At 46.9% G+C, this 20684-nt stretch overlaps 1 protein-coding gene across 6 annotated transcripts in view; it reads left to right on the top strand.

Annotated features, from left to right (window-relative positions):
* ITSN1 (intersectin 1) overlaps positions 1–19638 on the top strand; it is a 256074-nt gene extending 236436 nt beyond the window's left edge. For all 6 annotated transcript variants that reach the window (XM_088835638.1, XM_088835656.1, XM_088835648.1 and 3 more), the window contains 6 exons: positions 64–276; positions 2321–2442; positions 3458–3540; positions 3839–3922; positions 5836–6009; positions 9957–19638. In XM_088835638.1, coding sequence (XP_088691764.1) covers positions 64–276; positions 2321–2442; positions 3458–3540; positions 3839–3922; positions 5836–6009; positions 9957–10105 — 825 coding nt within the window. In that variant the 3' untranslated portion in view covers positions 10106–19638. The remainder of the gene's footprint in view (positions 1–63; positions 277–2320; positions 2443–3457; positions 3541–3838; positions 3923–5835; positions 6010–9956) is intronic.
* Positions 19639–20684: the final 1046 nt, after the last annotated feature.

Genomic DNA, 20684 nt, shown 5'->3' with positions numbered 1-20684 from the left:
AACCACAACAAAAAAACAAGCTCCCTCCATCATGTCTTCTTTGGGTTTTCTTTCCTTCCTCAGCAACTCGTGTTTAATTCCGTGACCAACTGCTTGGGGCCGCGCAAGTTCCTGCACAGCGGGAAGCTCTACAAGGCCAAGAGCAACAAGGAGCTGTATGGCTTCCTCTTCAACGACTTCCTGCTGCTGACCCAAATCATCAAGCCCCTGGGCTCTTCGGGCACCGACAAAGTCTTCAGCCCCAAATCAAACCTGCAATATAAAATGTACAAAACAGTAAGTCCAACTCTAGACTGCAACATCAGGGTTGATGCTGGGGGGAGGAGAATGTGTCTAAAGGGAGCCGGCGTTTGAGCGGGCTTTGGGGTCTGTGGCACAGAGGAGGTGAGGCAGGATTTAGGGGGACCACAAGCACGGGTCCAGCAGTTATCAGCAAAGGTGCATGCGTGACGAGTTGGTCAGTTGTGTCCGACTCTTTGAGATCTAATGAACTATAGCCTGCCAGGCTCCTCTGGCCATGGGATTTCCCAGAAAAGAATACTGAAGTGGGTTGTCATTTCCTTCTCCAGGCCCAGGGATGGAACCCGTGTCTCCTGCTTGACAGGTGGATTCTTTACCACTGGGAACCCATCAGAAAAAGAACAATAGAACAATAGATGTTCAATTGACAAACATCTATTAGCTGCCAAGCGGCCACTGTGGGTCCCCTTGGATGTGACTAAGGCATGTCCTGTCTTGATGAGGTTCACAGTCCACTGTACCGATGAGGCAGGCGCGGGAAAACTCTAGACTAGAACTTCAGCATCCACTTCCCAAACATTCCCAGCTCCCCCTCCAAACTTCTCAAGATGGCTTGGAACATCTGTGCCCCTCATCTTTTCCAACAAAAGCCAATATAAATAGTCCATGTGTAGACAGTTTTGTGAACTGTTTATTTGGTCTGCTTCTATGTGTATGGCTGTGTTTGTGTGTTTTCGTGTCATAGGGTATTGTTTTTCTAAATTTATCTCTGTGGAGGTGTTTTCACAGAAGAATTTTCTCTGAAGCAGCAGTTAGCCTTCTTTTGGGAAAAAGAACAATGTACTTATGTAGATTGCCACTAGCAGCTTTGTATGAACAACTTGGAGGGAGTTGTTTGGAGGTAGAGTTGACGGGGGCTTCCCTGGTGGCTCAGCTGGTAAAGAATCCACCTGCAATGCAGGAGACCTGGATTCGATTCCTGGTTCAGGAAGATCCCCTGGAGAAGGGAATGGCTACCCACTCCCATATTCTTGCCTGGAGAATTTGATGGACAGAGGAGCCTGGCAGGCTATGGGGACGACAGAGGATGAGATGTTGGATGGCATCACCGACTCAATGGACATGAGTTTGAGTAGGCTCTGGGAGTTGGTGATGGACAGGGAAGTCTGGCGTGCTGCAGTCCTTGGAGTCACAAAGAGCGACTGATCGACTAACACTTTCTAAATACATGATACATCTAGAGTTGATGGAGACTGTTTGCTGACTAGAATATACCATGGAAAAAACAAACCCATCAGTTCTTATTCTGGAAGACTTTAGAAATACCTGCAATACCATCCGGCCTACTGATCACTCTAGGACATCTCCAACTCATTTGAAAACTTATCTTTGCATAAAACCCTGTATGTCGATGTTTGTAGCAGAGCACTCCTTAAGTGTGGGCTGCTGCCCATAGCGACTTCCTTCTAAAGACTTCAGTTTGAAAAGTGGGGAAGTAAAAATACAAATTTACAAGTAGAAACCTGGGAAATAACACCTCAGCCAGATGAGGGGAAGAAGTGCCTGCAAAATGGAGTGGGGGGATCCATAACACCTCAGCCAGATGAGGGGAAGAAGTGCCTGCAAAATGGAGTGGGGGGTCCGTATTTACAATTTACATTTATCTGAAAATTGATGTTAACATTTATTCAGTCAATTCAGTCGCTCAGTCGTGTCCGACTCTCTGTGACCCCATGAATCGCAGCACGCCAGGCCTCCCTGTCCATCACCAACTCCCAGAGTTCACTCAAACTCATGTCCACAGAGTCAGTGATACCATCCAGCCATCTCATCCTCTGTTGTCCCCTTCTCCTCCTGCCTTCAGTCTTTTCCAGCCTCAGGGTCTTTTCAAATGAGTCCCTTATCATTCCAAACAAAATCATTATTTCAGTATGGTTTCCTGAAACCACCACCACCCCCCAGACACACACAGACACAGCCCTCACCTTCGGTTTAGTTTACCGGAGCACGCGTACCTGAGCACACACTTTCCACACAGACCCCCAATCTGGTCTCGTAATGCCCATGCATTATTTTTCAGCCTATTTTCCTAAATGAGGTTCTAGTGAAGTTGCCCACTGACCCTTCTGGGGATGAACCCATCTTCCACATTTCCCACATCGACCGAGTCTACACCCTCCGAGCAGAGAGCACAAACGAAAGGTAAGACTCGCCTCCTCCCGGGCCCTGGGTGCCGGGTTCCACCAGGTGCAGGATGGATGTGGGACAGTTAATCAATCAGCGGGTGCCAACATCCCCTCACTTGCAGCTCCATCCCCTCTGGCTGGAGGTGGGGGTGGGGCATGCGGTGAAATGGTCTCAGTTCATTTTTCCAGCATCTTTCAAAAGTTAACTTTTCAAAAGGAAACACATTGAAACGAATCTGGCTTGAGAATTTTTTGAACAGCAATTTTCAGTATTCTTTGAGATAATGGAGGCTCTCCTGTTTCCCAAAGTTTCCCAGGTGGCAGAAACTATAGGAAAACGATTTGGGGGTTAGAGGACCTCCCAATCCTGACCCCCTCGATGTCTGGCTCCTTTGGACAGACATCCTGGATCCTAGAAGCTGTGGGCATGTTTTCCTTAATCAGGGCTCTGCCCTGGAGCCGAATGAAACAGATTATTTTTCTGAAGGGTGAACTTGACACAAGACCAACAACATTCCAAGAGCATTTGTGCCAGGCAAGAAATTGGCTAAAGTTATCATGCATATGGTTCTCAGAGAAATGGAAAAGAAAAAAATCACGGAAGGATGCTTTCCCAGTGTATGTTTGCTCCTTCACAGAAAGTGGCTGCTTATCTGGGAATTTGTTTCTTTCTTTGGATGGTTTAGTGAGAGAGATCCTTCTAGCCTTCTCGGATTAGGCAAATTTGTGATGTTTTTCAGTAAGGAAAGAAGAGGAGCTGTTGTGAGCGAGACAGCAACAGCGTTTATCGTTGTAGATTTCCTTCCATGGGGACACAAACCCAGGTTTGGAGCAAATCAATAAAACATCACTCGTGCCTTTGTTATGAATGGTAGAAATCATCCTTAGGGCCCTGTGACATAAAACCAGACTCTCTATGCTGAGCCTTTGTTGTAAAAATCAAACAAACAAAGCAGAGTCCTGGAAACTGAATTGGTACCAACCCGACGCCTGAGTTTTGTCTGGCAGTGTTCTGTCTGTTTCTTTCCAAGGACTGCCTGGGTGCAGAAAATCAAAGCAGCTTCTGAACTCTACATAGAGACAGAGAAGAAGAAGCGGGAGAAGGCGTACCTGGGTAATGCATCGCTGGGCAGTGGGGCCCTGGGAATACCGCAGAGCTGGGGGGCAGAGAGCCGTCTGGTCAGGCCCAGAACCCTTAGGGCTGGAAGGTGGGCCTGGGGGTGGAGGCAGGCGGAAGAGGGAGGGCACGGTATGGGGTGCGGGGTGGAGGGTGGATTCCAGGATGGAGGCAGCAAGAGTTTAAGGGAGGAAGGGGAGACGTGTTCTTGAAGAGGGGCATAAAATAAATCACGAGGCAAACCGGAAATACAGCTAATCAGGAGCGTTTCGGGTTGTGTTTCCCCCCATCACAGTCCGCTCCCAAAGAGCCACAGGCATCGGAAGGCTGATGGTGAACGTGGTTGAAGGCATTGAGCTGAAACCCTGTCGGTCACATGGTAAGGGCCCAGAAACCCCCTCTAGCGTGTATGAGCGGTGGAAGCCTTTTCTGCATCTCCTCCACTTGGCTTGATTTTATTTTCTAAAATTAATTTTTACTGGAGGATAGTTGCATTAGGGGCTCCCCAGGTGGTTCAGTGGTAAAGAATCCACCAGCTAATTCAGGAGACACAGGGAATTTGGGCTCGATCCCTGGGTCGGGAAGATCCCCTGGAGAAGGAAATGGTAACCCAATATTCTTGCCTGGGAAATCCCATGGACAGAGGAGCCTGGAGGGCTACAGTCCATGGGGTTGCAAAGAGCTGGACGTGACTGAGCACACACACAGATAATTGCTTTACAATGTTATGTTAGTTTCCCCTGTACAGCAAAGTGAATCAGTTATATGAACACATTTATCCCCTCTTCTTTGGCTTTCCTTCCCATTTAGGTTACCACAGCGTGTTGAGTCCACCTGGCTTTAAAACAAATTGTTCCCTAATCCTAAATTTCCTTCCAGACTTGGTTATTCCCACCCACCATTTTGCCTTCCAGAGAGATCTGAGTGGCTGCCTTTTCACCACACTGTCAGCCCCTCGGTATTTGTAGATTCCACACCTGCAGATTCAACTAATTGCAGAACGAAAATATTCAGAAACATTTTTGAAATTTCAAAACAGCAAAACTTGCCACACACCAGCAACTGTTTGCATAGTAATTTCGCTGTATTTCCATTTTTCGACCGTTTTCACTCTGCAGCTGGTGGAATCTGCACACAGAGGGGCTGACTGTGTTGTCAGAGGGCAGCCACTCAGATCTCCCTGGAAGGCAAAACGGTGGGCGGGAATAACCAAGTCTGGAAGGAGATTTAGGATTAGGGGCCGCTTTGTTTTAAAGCCAGGTGGACTCAATGCTCTGTGGGAAGGAAAGCCAAAGAAGAGGGGGTAAGTGTATTCATATAACTGATTCACTTTGCTGTACAGGAGAAACTAACATAACATTGTAAAGCAATTATCTGTGTGTGTGCTCAGTCATTCAATCATGTCCAACTCTTTGCAATCCCATGGGCTGTAGCCCTCCAGGCTCCACTGTCCGTGGGCTTCCCAGGTGGTGCTAGTGGTAAAGAACCTGCCTGCCAGTGCAGGAGACAGAAGAGACGTGGGTTCACTCCCTGGGTCGGGAAGAGCTCCTGGAGACTAAGCATGGCAGCCCACTCCAGGCTTCTTCCCTGGAGAATCCCGAGGAACCTGGTGGGCTACAGTCCATGGGTTCGCAGAGAGTTGGACACAGCTGAGTGACTTAACACAGCCCTACACTGTATTAGGTATTATATATAACCTGGAGATGATTTGAAGTAGATGGAGGATATGGGCAGGTTTATGCTAGACCATTTTATATAAGGGACTTGAGCCCCTGAGGATTTATGTATCTGTGGGGTTGGGGACCCAATCCCTGTAGATACTGAGGGGTGATTGCCGATTTGACACAATCTAAGGCTGCAGTCCATGGGATCGCTAGGAGTTGGACACGACTGAGCGACTTCATTTTCACTTTCTTGCATTGGAGAAGGAAATGATGACCCAGTCCAGTGTTCTTGCCTAGAGAATCCTGTAGACAGAGGAGCCTGGTGGGCTGCCGTCTATGGAGTCGGACACGATTGAAGTGACTTAGCAGCAGCAGCAAGTTAAAGTGAGGAGACAGGGAAGATTTAGTTTTGAAGCCCACTTATGTGATAAAGTGTGATAAATATTTAAGTGTTAATATAGTTTAAGATGCTGGATTATGTGAGTTTTCCTCTGGATTCTCTATCTTATGCTGCGTCTTAAGCATGGCATTGGAGGGGGGTTGGAATGAGGGGTGTAGAGGGAAGAGGTGCCACGGGGCTGTGACCCTGCCACAGGCACCCAGAAGAGCCAGGCTCTGTCCCCCCCAGGGAAGAGCAACCCGTACTGCGAGGTGACCATGGGCTCCCAGTGTCACATCACCAAGACGATCCAGGACACTCTGAATCCCAAGTGGAATTCCAACTGTCAGTTCTTCATCAGAGACCTGGAGCAGGAGGTGCTGTGCATCACGGTGTTTGAGAGGGACCAGTTCTCGCCAGACGGTGAGTAGACAGAGGCCCTGGCACCCCTCCCTTTCCCCCACCCCTTGGCTTTCATGGATAGGCGTTTTCTACCTGGGAACTTGGTGTGCAGAACTTCCTGGGCTTCCTGCCGGAGAGATGAGGTTGGCCTCCCCTGGGAAAAGGCCTTCGCTGATGCCGGAGCATCTCAGAGAAGGTGGACAAAGCGTACTTGGTCTAGAGTAGTCCAGCTTCCCTAGGACAAAGGCCACGGTCCTGTGCTTCCCTAAAGCAGATAACTGCAGAGAGGGCTGAACCCCCAAAGCCTCAGCCTAATTCTTTAGTCCTTGGCTAAAAAGTTTTGGTGAAAATGGATAAAACTAGCCAGTTGAGCAAGAAGAGTATTAGTCCACGAACAATGTGGCAGAATCAATCAATGCCCTTCGGATGACATTTCAGCTTAATGAAAGGAATGAAATTATGTTGGGTGCATCATTCCTTCAATCAACTTCCTGTTTCTGCTTGAAGCTGGAAAAAAAAAATGGGTCTGGCCAACGATTCCAAGACACTTGTCTCTATCTTCCTCAATCCAATAAAAATAAGAGAGTAAGTTTAAAGATTATGGCCTCAACTTGATTATATTCAAGGGAGGATAACTGAGGGCTAGGAGTGAGGGTCCAATGCAGACATGATCTGTGCAAGGCTTAAATTGCTCCTCGTGGCTTTTGTCTTTTATAGTATTTTCATATGAATTAGTTCATTGTGAGTTGCTGCTGCTGCTACTGCTAAGTCACTTCAGTCGTGTCCGACTCTGTGTGACCCCATAGACAGAAGTCCACCAGGGTCCCCCGTCCCTGGGATTCTCCAGGCAAGAACACTGGAGTGGGTTGCCATTTCCTTCTCCAATGTGTGAATGTGAAAAGTGAAAGTGAAGTCGCTCAGTTGTGTCCGACCCTTAGCGACCCCACGGACTGCAGCCTACCAGGCTGCTCCATCCATGGGATTTTCTAGGCAAGAGTACTGGAGTGGCTTGCCATTGCCTTCTCCGTCATTGTGAGTTAGTTACTATTAATTATGGCCCAGAGATGGTCACATAGCTGGCTAAATGTTAGAGCATGACCAAAACACTCTACCAAGGGAAGATTTCATGCAAAGATGGGCTCAATAAAGGACAGAAATGGTATGGACCTAATAGAAGCAGAAGATATTAAGAAGAGGTGGAAAAAATACACAGAACTGTACAAAAAAGATCTTCATGACCCAGATAACCACGATGGTGTGATCACTAACCTAGAGCCAGACATCCTGGAATGTGAAGTCAAGTGGGCCTTGGGAAACATCACTATGAACAAAGCTAGTGGAGGTGATGGAGTTCCAGTTGAGCTATTTCAAATCCTGAAAGATGATGCTGTGAAAGTGCTGCACTCAATATGCCAGCAAATTTGGAAAACTCAGCAGTGGCCACAGGACTGGAAAAGGTCAGTTTTCATTCCAATCCCAAAGAAAGGCAATGCCAAAGAATGCTCAAACTACCGCACAATTGCACTCATCTCACACGCTAGTAAAGTCATGCTCAAAATTCTCCAAGCCAGGCTTCAAGCATGAATTTCCAGATGTTCAAACTGGATTTAAAAAAGGCAGAGGAACCAGAGATCAAATTGCCAACATCCATTGGATCGTCAAAGAAGCAAGAGAGTTCCAGAAAAAGCATCTATTTCTGCTTTATTGACTATGCCAAAGCCTTTAACTGTGTGGATCACAACAAACTGGAAGATTCTTCAAGAGATGGGAATACCAGACCACCTGAACTGTCTCCTGAGAAATCTGTATGCAGGTCAGGAAGCAACAGTTAGAACTGGACATGGAACAACACAATGGTTCCAAATAGGGAAAGGAGTATGTCAAGGCTGTATATTTTCACACTGCTTATTTAACTTATATGCAGAGTACATCATGAAAAATTCCAGTCTGGATAAAGCACAAGCTGGAATCAAGATTACCGGGAGAAATATTAATAACCTCAGATATGCAGATGACATGACCTTTAGGGCAGAAAGCAAAGAAGAACTAAAGAGCCTTTTGATGAAAGTGAAAGAGGAGAGTGAAAAGTTGACTTAAAACTCAACATTCAGAAAACAAAGATCATGGCATCTGGTCTTATCATTTCATGGCAAGTAGATGGGGAAACAATGGAAACAGTGGCAGACTTTATTTTCTTGGGCTCCAAAATCACAGCAGATGGTGACTGCAGGGATGAAATTAAAAGACACTTGCTCCGTGGAAGAAAAGTTATGACCATCCTAGAAAGCATATTAAAAAGTAGAGACATTTCTTTGCCCACAAATATCTGTCTCGTCAAAGCTATGGTTTTTCCAGTGGTCATGTATGGATGTGAGAGTTGGACTATAAAGAACGCTGAGTGCCAAAGAATTGATGCTTTTGAACTGTGGTGTTGGAGAAGACTCTTGAGAGTCCCTTGGACTGCAAGGAGATCCAACCAGTCCATCCTAAAGGAACTCAGCCCTGAATATTCATTGGAAGGACTGATGCTGAAACTGAACTTCCAATACTTTGGCCACCTCATGCAAATAATTGACTCATTTGAAAAGACCCTGATGCTGGGAAAGATTGAAGGCAGGAGGAAAAAGGGACAACAGAGAATGAGATGGCTGGATGGCATCTCCGACTCTATGGACATGAGTTTGAGTGAACTGCAGGTGTTGGTGATGGACAGGGAGGCCTGGCCTGCTGTGGTCCATGATGTTGCAAAGAGTCAGACATGACTGAGCAACTGAACTTAACTAAGAACAGTGTGATTCAAGTCTGGACTCTTAACCATGATGCTTCACTGGCAATTTTTATTCTGATAAAGAAAGACTTGAGGTTGGATTTTTTTTATTAGATAGTGAAATATCATGACACAATGGCAGCACCACTAGAGTTTCAGTTGCCAACCCTAGTGTAGCTCTTGTTTCAGAGGTTATTCCTGAAATGCACAGGGGGCGACATACACTGGTATTGTCCACTGGAAAAAGTTCCCAGATTTCAAACCTTGAAAGAAAAGCTATTTCCTATGCAAGAGTGCCTGGATCATAGTATATTGCCAATTATTGAATTGTTGAATGAAAAAAAAGGAAGGAATTAATGGTCTGGAAGCCCATTTGGTACCATCATTTTAATGCATAGCATTAAAAAAGTTTCAAACATTCTCATGTCCATTACTGACTCTCTCTCTCTCTGTATATATATATATATAATTTTTTTTGATCCTGCCATGCAGCATGCAGGAGCTTAGTTTCAGACAAAAGATCTTCTACAGTGGGAGCTCTGCACCCTAACCACGAGACCACCCAGGAAGTCCCTGACACTCAATATTTGATGAAAAGTGGTATTGAAGGACTTCCCTGGAGGTCCAGTGGTTAAGAGTCTGGGCTTCAAATGCAGGGGGTGTGGATTTGACCCCTGGTTGGGGAACAAATATCCCACATGCTGCATGGTGTAGCCAAAAAAAAAAAAATAGTGGTGTTGAGATTGTCCTGGGAGCATGGCTGGAAGCCTGCAGCTCCTGTGCTGTTACCTCCTCCCCACCAAATAAATAAGTGAAGAGAGAGAAAAAAGAAACAGATGACTTTCTTCTGGGAGATTTCTTTAAATTTCATATACATTGCAAATTGTGCAGTGGATATGATATCCGGTTTTGCGTTGCCTCCCAGTAAGCTCCCGGCCCTTTAGGGGCCCCCTGGGTGCAAGGAAAAAAATCTGTATTTTGAGTTTCTTCTAGACTCTTCTTCATCCCCAGCCCAGTACCTTTTTGTTTTCATTCCATTTTAAAATTATGCTGTCACTGTAGTCCCTGGATTCTAAGAAACTAACTCCCTTTTGAAGAAGAGAGAGGGTAACATCTCACTGGGACACTCACAATATGCCAGGTACCTGCCCTGATGAGAAAGAATCCTGTCTGAGGAGCGCCTGTGTGTCTGTCCTTTCAGATTTTTTGGGTCGGACGGAGATCCGCGTAGCCGACATCAAGAAGGACCAGGGCTCCAAAGGTCCAGTTACGAAGTGTCTCCTGCTGCACGAAGTTCCCACGGGAGAGATCGTGGTCCGCTTGGACCTGCAGTTGTTCGATGAGCCGTAGGGAGCCCACCCAGGGCATGCTTGGCAGAACCCCAGCCCGAGGCAGCAGATGCTGCCTGTCTGGAAACAGCATGGCTTTTTGAGGACCGGCGTTTGGTGTTCAGCCACAGGGCAACAGGGCAGAGAAGACGCCCCTCCAAGCTTCTGGGACTAGTTCTCGACAATCCTTCCCCCTAAATCATTTCCCATGTTTTCCTTTGTCCTCACTGCGGGGCTCATCATGGCTTCTAGAGTCTTTTAAGTCCCATCATCCCCCAACTACGTTTGGTGGGGTGTCCGGCCCATCTCTGGGCCTGAGGCTTGAGTCTGGTTACTGTAAAATAGGTTCATAAATGCAATGTCTGTATTTTTGGAGAACTCATGGTACCCTCCTGTTTCTTACCTCCACCAGCCTCCAAGCAGGCCCTCCAGGATGCCTAGTCCTTGGTGTGTTTAGAAATGATCCCGCTGGTCATGTCATTGCTTCAGAATCTCATTTCCCCACTGGGACCTCATTGGAAATGCTGCCCTGGGTCTGATCGCTTGGGGAGATGGTCTTCCGATCAGATGCTGGTCTAATCCATGGAAGATTCCAGCAGGCGTGTTGTTAGGGTTTTTCCAGTCTCCGCCAGGTCTTTTTACTGGTAGCTGTCAGTGAAAACTATCACTGGCTACTATCAGGTGGCCTGATTCTGGTTTCCAGCACCCCCGGAAGATGGTTAAGGGAGGTTGTCTACCTAGTTATACTCTGCGGGACTAGGTTGCTGTAGCTCACCTGAAAGGCTGTTGACGATGTTATTGGATCCCCATCTCCAGCCCTGCTGGACAGTCCCTTTCCGCTTGGAGGTCCTGTGTTTCAGGACAAGAGTGGTTGCTGGTGACCAGCTCTGAGCCTCTTCCTGCCTGCTTGTCATAGGCAATTTCCGCACGTGTCTTTGGTACGTTCCTCCCAAAGGTGTCCCCAAGGTGTGCAAAGGAAAACTGACAATCTGCGGAGGAAATCTATTACTGTGGTGGGGGAGAGATGCTAGGAGTGGGCAAGCCCCTCGGTTCCAGGGAAGGAGACCTGAGACTCCTTCCCGAAGCTCACCGTACACAGTCGACCTCTCTGTAACGGAAGGACACATGGCGTGTTGCCAGAATCAGGAGCATAGGACCATGTGCCAAGTTCGGTCTGAGTTCTTTTTTATTTTTTAAATGTTAGTGGAGTATAGTTGGTTTACACTGCAGTGTCAGTTTCTGCTGTACAACAAAGTCAGTCACCCCTGCATATTCATATGTCCCCTCTTCTCTGGATTTCCTTCCCATTTAGGTCACCGCAGAGCTCTGAGTGGAGTTCCTTGCGGTGTACAGTAGGCTCTCATAGGTTACCCACCTCATCCATGGTAGTGTGTATATATATGTCAATCCCAGTCCCCCAGTCCCCCGCCGCCGCCTCCCTGGGTGCCCACCCATCTGCTCTCTGCGTCTTTGTCACATAAGGTCACCAATGCCACTTTTCTAGATGTCACATATATATGTTAATACATGATACTTGTGTTTCTCTCTCTGACTTCACTCTGACAGTCTCTAGGTCCATCCACGTCTCTGCAGACGGCCACAGTTTCGTTCCTTTTTGTGGCTGAGTAATACCAGTTTGAGTTCTTTGAGTTTTTCTCCTTAAATGCCAGGAGATAGGCTGGTTGACTAGGTAAGAACTTGATTTGCTCACGACAAGCGTGGCTCGCACTTTGTTTGCATGTTAATGCTCCCATAATCCCAGCTTGTTGTTTTTTCATAAAATGTTCATTGCATGTTCTCTCAGTCCTGGAATCTAGCTTTCCTGGGTGAGACGGTGTTCTCCTTGATTGCAGGTCCTTAGAATTTGATTAGGATTGTAGCAATGCGTTCTAAAGATATCACTGGCACTTCCCTGGTGGTTCCAGTGGTTAAGACTGCGCTTCTACTCCTGGGGGTGCAGGTCCCAGCCCTGGTTGGGAAACTAAGATCCTGCTTGCCACTGGGTGTGGCCAAAAAAGAGGAAAAAAAAAAAGATAGTGAACTACCCACTTTGCTGGGAACCGAATATGCCAGGTCATCCTTTCCCATAAGAGCTCTGTCATCATCCAAGCAATTTTTAAAATGTGTGTGTCAGAAAGGGCAACAAAGTTTACATTTCATACTTTTAAGATATACTTTATTATTTATTTATTAAAGACAGTGTAGACTTTTGTATCAAGAACAACAGACATAAGTATTTTTTGAAACAAGCAGATCTACCCTTTAGTTAGTAACTCTCAGCTGAAGACCTTAGAGACCAAGTTCAACTTCAAGCATGCATTCATTCACCACTTTCCAGCAGCAAGCGTGGTTCAGATACTTAAGGAGTATATGTATGTTTCGATGCTGTTAGGAAACCGTTTTAAATGAAACCTGTGAATGGACCTACCAGCCACACTTTCCTATGTCTATACCCAATACAGTTTGTTCAGTGTCTCCATGGAGGACCCGTGACGATGCTTACCTGTGTACACGGATCATATTGGGTCACCAGTGCAATCCCTTTCTTCCTTTCTTTTCTTCACTGGCTTTCTTTGCGTGTGAATGTTGGGCATCAGTGTTCATGCAGGGTGGATGTGGTATGCTCAGTGACAAACGTCTTGTTGCCTTTTTAGGTCCACCAGCTCACCCACCCATGCAGAGTCCCGTTATCAGAATTAACGTTGCATGAAGAAGAAACATGCTAGTCTTTTCTCCCAGGTGACTGTACTGAGCACCCTTGCAATGCTCCTCCAGGGCAGCGGTTCTGGATGAGAGCCCTTGTACTCACCAGGGTGATTTGTAAGGTGACTGATCCTCCTTACAGATGAGATAGGCTGGCTGTCAGATCCAGATGTGACTCAGGAACATGGATGATGCCTGGAGTCCCCAATTCTTTGAGACGGCAGCCAGGGCTGTATTTCATAGAGATGAAACGTCCCTTGCTAATAACCTTCCGTGTCCTAGCTGTTTGCTTTCCACACACAGGGTTTCCCCTGGCCACTGCCTTCTGGCGTTGACTCCAGCCCTCCAGACATCCCAAGTTTCCTCCTTCTCTGAGACACCCTGACCTCGTCTAAGCCCAGCAAGGGAACTGCTAACGGAGCCGTGCCCTGAGGACAGGAGCCCTTGGCTGGGCCTCCTTTGTCAACCAGCTCTCTCAGTCCGTCTGGGGCAGGGTCTTCCTGGCAGGCAGGTGGCAACATGTCTCCTGGAACCAGAGCAACTGTGACCGCCCAGAGCCTGAGGATGTGGTTCATTCAGATCCAGGGCTGGCCTCACACACACACACTCACACATGCGCACACACAGATCTTTCTAGGCCGGGGTCGCCAGATGTGCTTGAGAGACTGGGATCAGGCATCCTACACGTCCCTGACCTCTGATGGCAGAGGAGAGAGCTATGCTTCCAAGGAGTGTTCATGTTAAAAGGGGAATTATTTCTGCTCTTTGCATTTGGAACAATTTAAGCATGACCAAAGTCTAGGAAAGTAACTCATTTCAGCTGGTTAGTACTATTGAATTTAACGGGAAAAAAATCCATCCGAAAATGAGTAAATTACCACTTGCATTGTCTTGGTGACCTGGTACCCCAAACTCCTGTCTCTCCAGGAGTTGACTGGTGCAAGCATGAAGCCACTGACGACAGCAGAGCAGGGGCGTTCTAGAATCCAGTGGGGCTGGAGAACAAAGCAAGGGAGTGAGGGAAATGCTTCTGGTTTTATCTGGAAGGAGACCTGGGAGTCTCTTTTAGAGTTTTGCCAATACTGTGAAAGTGAAAGTCGCTCAGTCATGTCTGACTCTTTGTGACCCCATGGACTGTAGCCCACCAGGCTTCTCTGTCCTTGGAATTTTCCAGACAAGAATAGTGGAGTGGGTAGCCATTCCCTTCTCCAGGGGATCTTCCTGACCCAGGGATCGAACCTGTGTCTCCTGCAGTACAGCAGATTCTTTACTGCTAGCACCACCTGCTTGTACTTTGATGAGCAGAAAGACTTCTGTCTCTACTCCAGATGGTTTTTCCCTAGTTGGTTGGGCTTTTTTGGTTCACAGAAAGAATGTTTTGTGCATGTAACAGTTTGAAGAATTTCCTTTGGGAATAGCAAGTAGATTTTCATTCTGTGTCAATTCACTGTATTTTCCCTTCTCTGGGGTTGGAGATGAGCTTTACAGCGCACACTAGCATGGAGAAATGGACACCTGCATGCTTTCGAGGTGGCAGGGTCGCTTCAGACTTGAAGTCAGTGTGAGCTTAGCGAGGGGTCTGCCTGCTCCAGGTGCACTTGCTTTATTGTGTCAGTATGGTTGGGATGTTTATTGCACTTGGAAAGCAGCCATTTCTTTGAGCTAGAGGAAAGGAACATTCTAGAACTTTCACTTCCTCACCCTGCATTGTGTCAGATCCAGGAATATCTTCGGAGGTCTCCAGACTCAACTAAGGTACATAATCTGCTACCTTTGGGAGCCAAAATCTATTCCTAATAAGCCTGGAAAATTCATTCTGCATGAAAGATAGAAAACCTCTAACAGCACTCTATCTTGGGAGTATTAAAACCCAGATGCCAGCAGCTGGAAAGTCTTATCCCTGGGTTGTGACCTCTTGGTAACACCGTCAGTAATGCTAATAATACATTGTTTATTCAGGGAGTCCCCTTTCCTGGGTCTGACCACCATCCAAGGGGCTGGGAGGTGGTGAGGAGGGGGTCTGCCTTTGTGGCTTTCACAGCCTCATTGTAGATCTAATTTTAAGTCATTTGAATAACACCCAGTGCTTGTAAAAACTCACCTCCACCTCCCAAAATTATTTCAGTGACATACAGTTTCAATTAGTTCCTGCAATGAAAGGAACCCTCTTTAATCTGGCCTCGGGGAACCAGATAACACCCACATAATAATTTTTTTCAACACTATGTGTGGTTGTCATATTTCAGGGTAAATTTGCCCCTAGTATATGTCAGGGTGTTTTGTGAGTCATTTTTTAAAAGGATTTTGTTCTACTTTCTATACCAGCCTATATTGTTAAAATCATCAGAAATGTGTGAATATTTTAGGATTCAAAGCCCACCAAATAAACCTGTTCAGAAGTGGGCGTATGTGGTCAGCCTTGAAAATAATCGAGCACTTCTCTCTGATATTTACTGAGAACTTACCCAGTAACCAGGGTTTCTTTTTATGCAGTGGAAAGAATGCATATTTTTCTTCTAGGAACTCTGGTTTTGTACTTTTTTCACTGAAAAAGAAAAACATTCCTGTGCGGCTGTTTCTAACGCTATTTTCCTTTGCATTTTCCCTCTCATACTCAAAGCCCTGATTTCCTCCTGTTTCTCTGTCTAAACAGAATGGGAGCCTGGGGCAGAGAGGGTGATGCAGGAACCAGAGGCAGGGGGATGGCGGTTTTGCCTCGTCTGGTTGAGGAGCCAGTCCCTGCCGTTCTACCCACTGTCATCGCTAGGCGACGCGCTCCCCCGAGTTGGAAACTAGCGGGTCCCACTGGCGGATCTCAGGGCGTTGGCTCCACCTACTGCAGCTCCCGGGGCATTGCTCTTGTGCAAATCGGAAGGAACCTGCTGGGTCTGAGCAGGGTGGTGGGGGAGGGAGCTTAGCGGTGAGCCTGGGATTCGAAGCCAGCACTCCTGCGGTGACACCTTGCCTTTCTCTATTGCTGGGGTTGGGGTCATAAGGGGTCCTCAGCCCTAATGCTTTTTCTGCATCTGCTTTGGTGAAGGCCCCTTTGAGATTCAGCCCTGCAGGGGCCTCAGGTGTTAAGTTGGAGGTGTTCCCTCTACTGCTGGGCCGACTCGGGCGGCTTCACCGGGAGGAGTCACCCTGACCCCAACAAGGGGTTGGAGAAGTCAGGTCCCCTCTGTTTAGACTGGATCGCAGAGTTCTAGGTGGAGACTATGACATTTGGGATTTCAGATGTCAAGGAGCTGAGGGGGGCAATGCGGATCATTGCATGGTGTGCGTGTGTGCGCATGTGCGGGGTGTGTGTGCTTGCGTGTACACATGGGGAACGAGTGGATATGTGAACAGGTGGGTCTGACTCTTCCTGCAGTCAAGGTCAGGACCTGCTGCCTAATTCGTGGGCTGAGTGCAAAATGAAACAGTGAGGCCCCTTGTTCAGAATTGTGAAGAATTTCAAGGTGATGACAGCAGAGAATGAAACCAGGAGGCGGCCCTCCTAAGCACAGGGTCCCCCGTGACTGCACAGATCTGACGCCCACGAAGCCGGCGCTGGTCACACTGTCTTTTCAATTGGTTTCTGAAGCAGGCGGGGCTTCGCCTTCTGCTTCTTACTTTGCAAAGTCTCCCTGGCAGGTTGTGGAGAACTGTGGAGAAGTGGACTGACGGAGAGACCCCACTGTGTGAGTAGCCTCAGGTTCTAGAAGACCAAGTGCTGTGCCGGGAAGGCAGCTGACAGGGGAGTCGCCCCTCCCGCTGTGTGCTTGTTCTTGCTTTCTTTCCCTAGCACTTTCTAGCGCTCAGCAGGATACTCCAAAACCTTTGCTTGACCTTTGCGAGTCAGTTTCACCTCTACCTACACAGAGCAATAATCCTGTCTATGTTTCCCGATTCTGTCTGGGATTATAAAGTTTGCTAAGTAAAAATACTGACAGAAAGTTGAATAGAGATATCAAATTCATCTTGCATGGGTTTGGTTGTGTCATTTGGAATGAAATAACAAATTACAGCCTTGTTTCTACTTGTATTGCAATCGTCCAGACTACTGAAAGTTCAGAAAGTGTTTACTAGAGGCATTTAATTAATATTGTATCAGTGTTAGTTTTCACGAATGAACATTTTGTTGTACATTTTACAAATCAACATCCTTAAAATGTTGTCTGGTAAATATTCACTATTGGACAGTAGATATTCTAGTCAGATCTTTGGTAATAATGTTTATTTTAACACATACATTTAAAACATACATTGCCAATAGCCCAGGTGTCTTTAAACTGTAAAACCAACTTCAGATCTTCTTTGCTGAAGCCCAAGCAGGCTGAGATCTGTACCCTTTGGGCCCTTTCTTCTACCTTTCTTCATAGTCCTACCTAGATAGAGAAGCTGGCGATCTCGTAACTCATGTCCTGCTGCCTTAGCTACATCAGCGTATACCTTCACATCCATAGGTGGCCAGCATGTGTGTAAATACCTGTATACAGACGAGGGTCTGCAACAGAATGTCCTGTGTACGATAAGCAGTCCTCAGCTCCTGGTTTTCTGCATTTTATACAGTTCTCAGCTAAGAAAAATGCAGAATTCCACTATGTGAAGTGAAAAAGTTATGCTCTTTCAATGGTTTGTCCAGAAATCTCTGCTGTAAGTTTGTGGGAACGTCTGTGACTCACTGTACATATGGTGTGTAAGAGGTTATGCTATTCAGTGTTGCATAAACTAATGCAGATTCTGTAGTTATAAATAATTAACTTGTTATTGTAAAATGTGATTTGTCATTGAGAGATTATTTTTCTGTATGTATATGAGAGTATTTTAGGAATCTAATTTAAGTGCATAAAACTATAGCAAAAGGTTAAAAAACCTATTCCAAGAGTAGAGAGTGCTTAATCAGATTACTTGGGTTCAACCCAACTAAATTTCATATATTAAAAAGAAAACCAGAGTTGCATATGTTAGAAATTCAAAGAAGTCATTTTGGAGGGGCAAAGAAAATGTGAAGTAACTTGTTTGGGAAGGTGCTTATGTCAGGAAGGATAGAAGGCTTGAGAGTCTGGTTCCCATCAGATCTGAGTGATGTGCTCTGGAAGCGTCCATGGGTTCTGGAGGATGGGACAGGAATCTTGGGTGGAGCCAACCGTCCTTCTAGAAAGTTCCGAATGTCCTGACTTCCGGGTCACCCTTTGCAGTTCTCTTTCTGAATAGATTCAGCGCATCCCTTTGGTGTTTGCATTTTACTTACCTGGAGGCATCCTCACTATCCCCACTGTGGCTCTCCTGTGTGGGGTGAAGGATGAAGTTTGGGGCTTTCTGGGTCAAGCTGTTCCCGGCACACAGGACAGGCAGCACAGAGCAGCCTTCTAGCTGCTTGTGTCCATGATGGAGACCTCAAGGCAAGAGGTCTTCCTCTTTTCCCTGTCCCAGAAAAGGGTCAGAGGTCCAGGCTGCTTCTCGGGCACAGCCTTCTTATCCCTTGCCACCGGAAATGTCCCCACAGGCCACCTAGGGATGGATACAATGCAAAATCCTATGAAACTCAAGATGCAAACCCCCGAGAGGTGCGTTTAGAGGTCCTTTCAGGAGGAGGCAGTCCTGTGAGGTCAGCCTCGCTCGCCGGGCTGGTAATGATGGAGCAGTGACAGCAGCCAAGTCCCTGGTGAGCCGCGGGAGTCGCACACGGATGGCTGTGTTTGGCGCGCAGAGGGCCCTGGCTCGAAAGAAGTATGGGGACATGCGCCTCAGGTTTCCATCTCTTTCAATGAGCTGTATGCTTACCAATGCTGTCAGCCAACAGGCCAAGTCCTTTTTTGATACACCTGAAATTGGCAAATGCTGGCGTGTAAGTGACCTCCTGGAATTTCAGGGTTCAGGTGACGCAGGGAGCTGTGATTTCTGGGAGCTTCGTGGAATCTGTTATCATAGGAGTGATCTGAAAATCACCTTGAGGAACTGTCTGGGTGGATGTGAGTGACTTCATTTCCAAACATGCAGCTGTTTAGGGACCTCTTTGTCCACGGTGGCCTGGGAAGGCCATCTAAAGCTAGCCAGCAGAAGTGGATAAGCTCCCATCGGCCCACACAGAGTAAGTCCTGACCTCCTTCCTTGGCACCAAGCCCTCGTGGCTGGTGTGGCACGAGGGCTGTAAGTGGTGATGAGTCAGCCAGTCAACCACCCCTTGGGTCCTGCTTGTTCCAAAAAAGTCTGGGGTCAAGAAAAGCCAGAGAACGTGCGGTCCTGCTCAGCAGTGACCACTTGCAAGCCATTGCAGTTAGCCTTCACCTATTTAGAAAAGACTGTATCGGTCCTGACACGAGTCCCTTGTGTTTCCAGCAGCAGATGGGTCACAGTGCTGGGGGCATGTTGCTCCCCTCACAGCCCTGCCCGGGGGGTGGGATGAGCCACTCCACCTCCCTGACATACACCCTGTTGACTGTAATATACTTCTGTTGCCAAATAACGGTACTGTTTCATTTCCCATCAAAGGGAGACTGTATTGTTTGGTGTGTAATGTCAATGGAGTTCCAAAAATTACTAGACACTATTATAAATTGTAGAATTCTGTATTTGTCTAAGGTTTGATGAAGCAGGGCCAAGACATTAGGTTTCTTTTCTGTTTAAAAGAAGCTGAGGTTAGGTTTGCTCTCTGAGGATTCCTTTGGCACCTTATTATGTAAGAAATGTTAAATTTGATTGATCAAGATTATGGTAACTGAGTTTTGTTTTCTTTAAACCAGTAGCAACATCAATACAGATGGCTATTTCTGTGTATCTGGAATCTAAAAAGAACAATCTCTTCCAAACAATTCTTTGGTCATTTTGACCTGTACGGTTTAAATTCACATGGTTCATGAATAAAAGGAGAAAAACCAACCTTGTTACAATGGATTGCTTTGGGTTCTTTCTGCCCCACTTCCTTTCTGAGCAGACTGTTTTGTTGTTTAGTCACTAAGTCATGTCCGACTCTTTGTGACCCCATGGACTGTGGCCTGCCAGGCTCCTTTGTCCATGGGATTCTCCAGGCAAGAATGGAGTGGATTGCCATTTCCTTCTCCACTATACAGCTGTATCTGTCATCTGTCTGTTTTTTAACATCTTGATTTTTAAGAACTGCATAGTATCTCATTGCTTGAATATATTCCAGTTTACACTAATTTTAAAAAAGAATCCTGAATGGTTACGTGTTGAGGCTGCTTTAAAATTTTTATCTAGATAAAAAAAGTGCCATGAATACTATCACTGTACACAGATCTCTGGGTTCATCTCTGATGACCACACAAGGCAGTGTTTTGAAGCGTTTCATCACTTCCCTCCCCCCGTTTCTATGTGCTTAATCAACAAGGAGGTTGTTGAGTTGGATTCTGAATCGGGCAGTATTACCAGCAAAGATATTTCATCAGTTGATACATGTCTTCAAAGCTTGTGGTTTGCGTCAGGTGTGCAGTGTGCGACGCCCATCAGGAGGCAAGCCGGGAGGAAGGCAGATGGTCCTGGGGAACCAGGAGTGTTGGCTGCCTTACAGGCGCAGCTGCTGAGCCTTTAGAGACCACCCTCCCGTGGTGTTAGTGGTAGGGTTCTTTTCCCTCTTGTTAACAGCCCAGAGGTCTGAGGTCTGGCCTGGCAGGGCCTTGCAATCATTTGACTTTTACCTTGAAGTAAAGAGGTAAAAGCTTCACTTTCCACTGCGTCCACATCTAGCGAGAGGGAAAGGGAACTGCGAGCCCGGTCCTCGTGAGGCCAGTTGGGAAGGGACACTTTTCCTCTCATTTCATCTGCCGGAACTTAGTAGCTCCAGCATCAGGGATTGCCAGGGAAGGTGGCAAATGTCCGCAGTGAGGTGACTGGATCCTGGGGCCGCACGCCAGCCTGAGCCCTCCCGGCTCCTGGGAGAGGACCGAGAGGCCTGCAGT

The sequence above is a fragment of the Moschus berezovskii genome, chromosome 1 (genome assembly GCF_049115385.1).
Source record: "Moschus berezovskii isolate FMDL1 chromosome 1, NW_MosBer_1.0, whole genome shotgun sequence".
NCBI classification, from domain to species: domain Eukaryota; kingdom Metazoa; phylum Chordata; class Mammalia; order Artiodactyla; family Moschidae; genus Moschus; species Moschus berezovskii.
The sequence above is the reverse complement of the archived record's forward strand: the minus strand, read 5'-3'. Positions and strand labels throughout refer to the sequence as shown.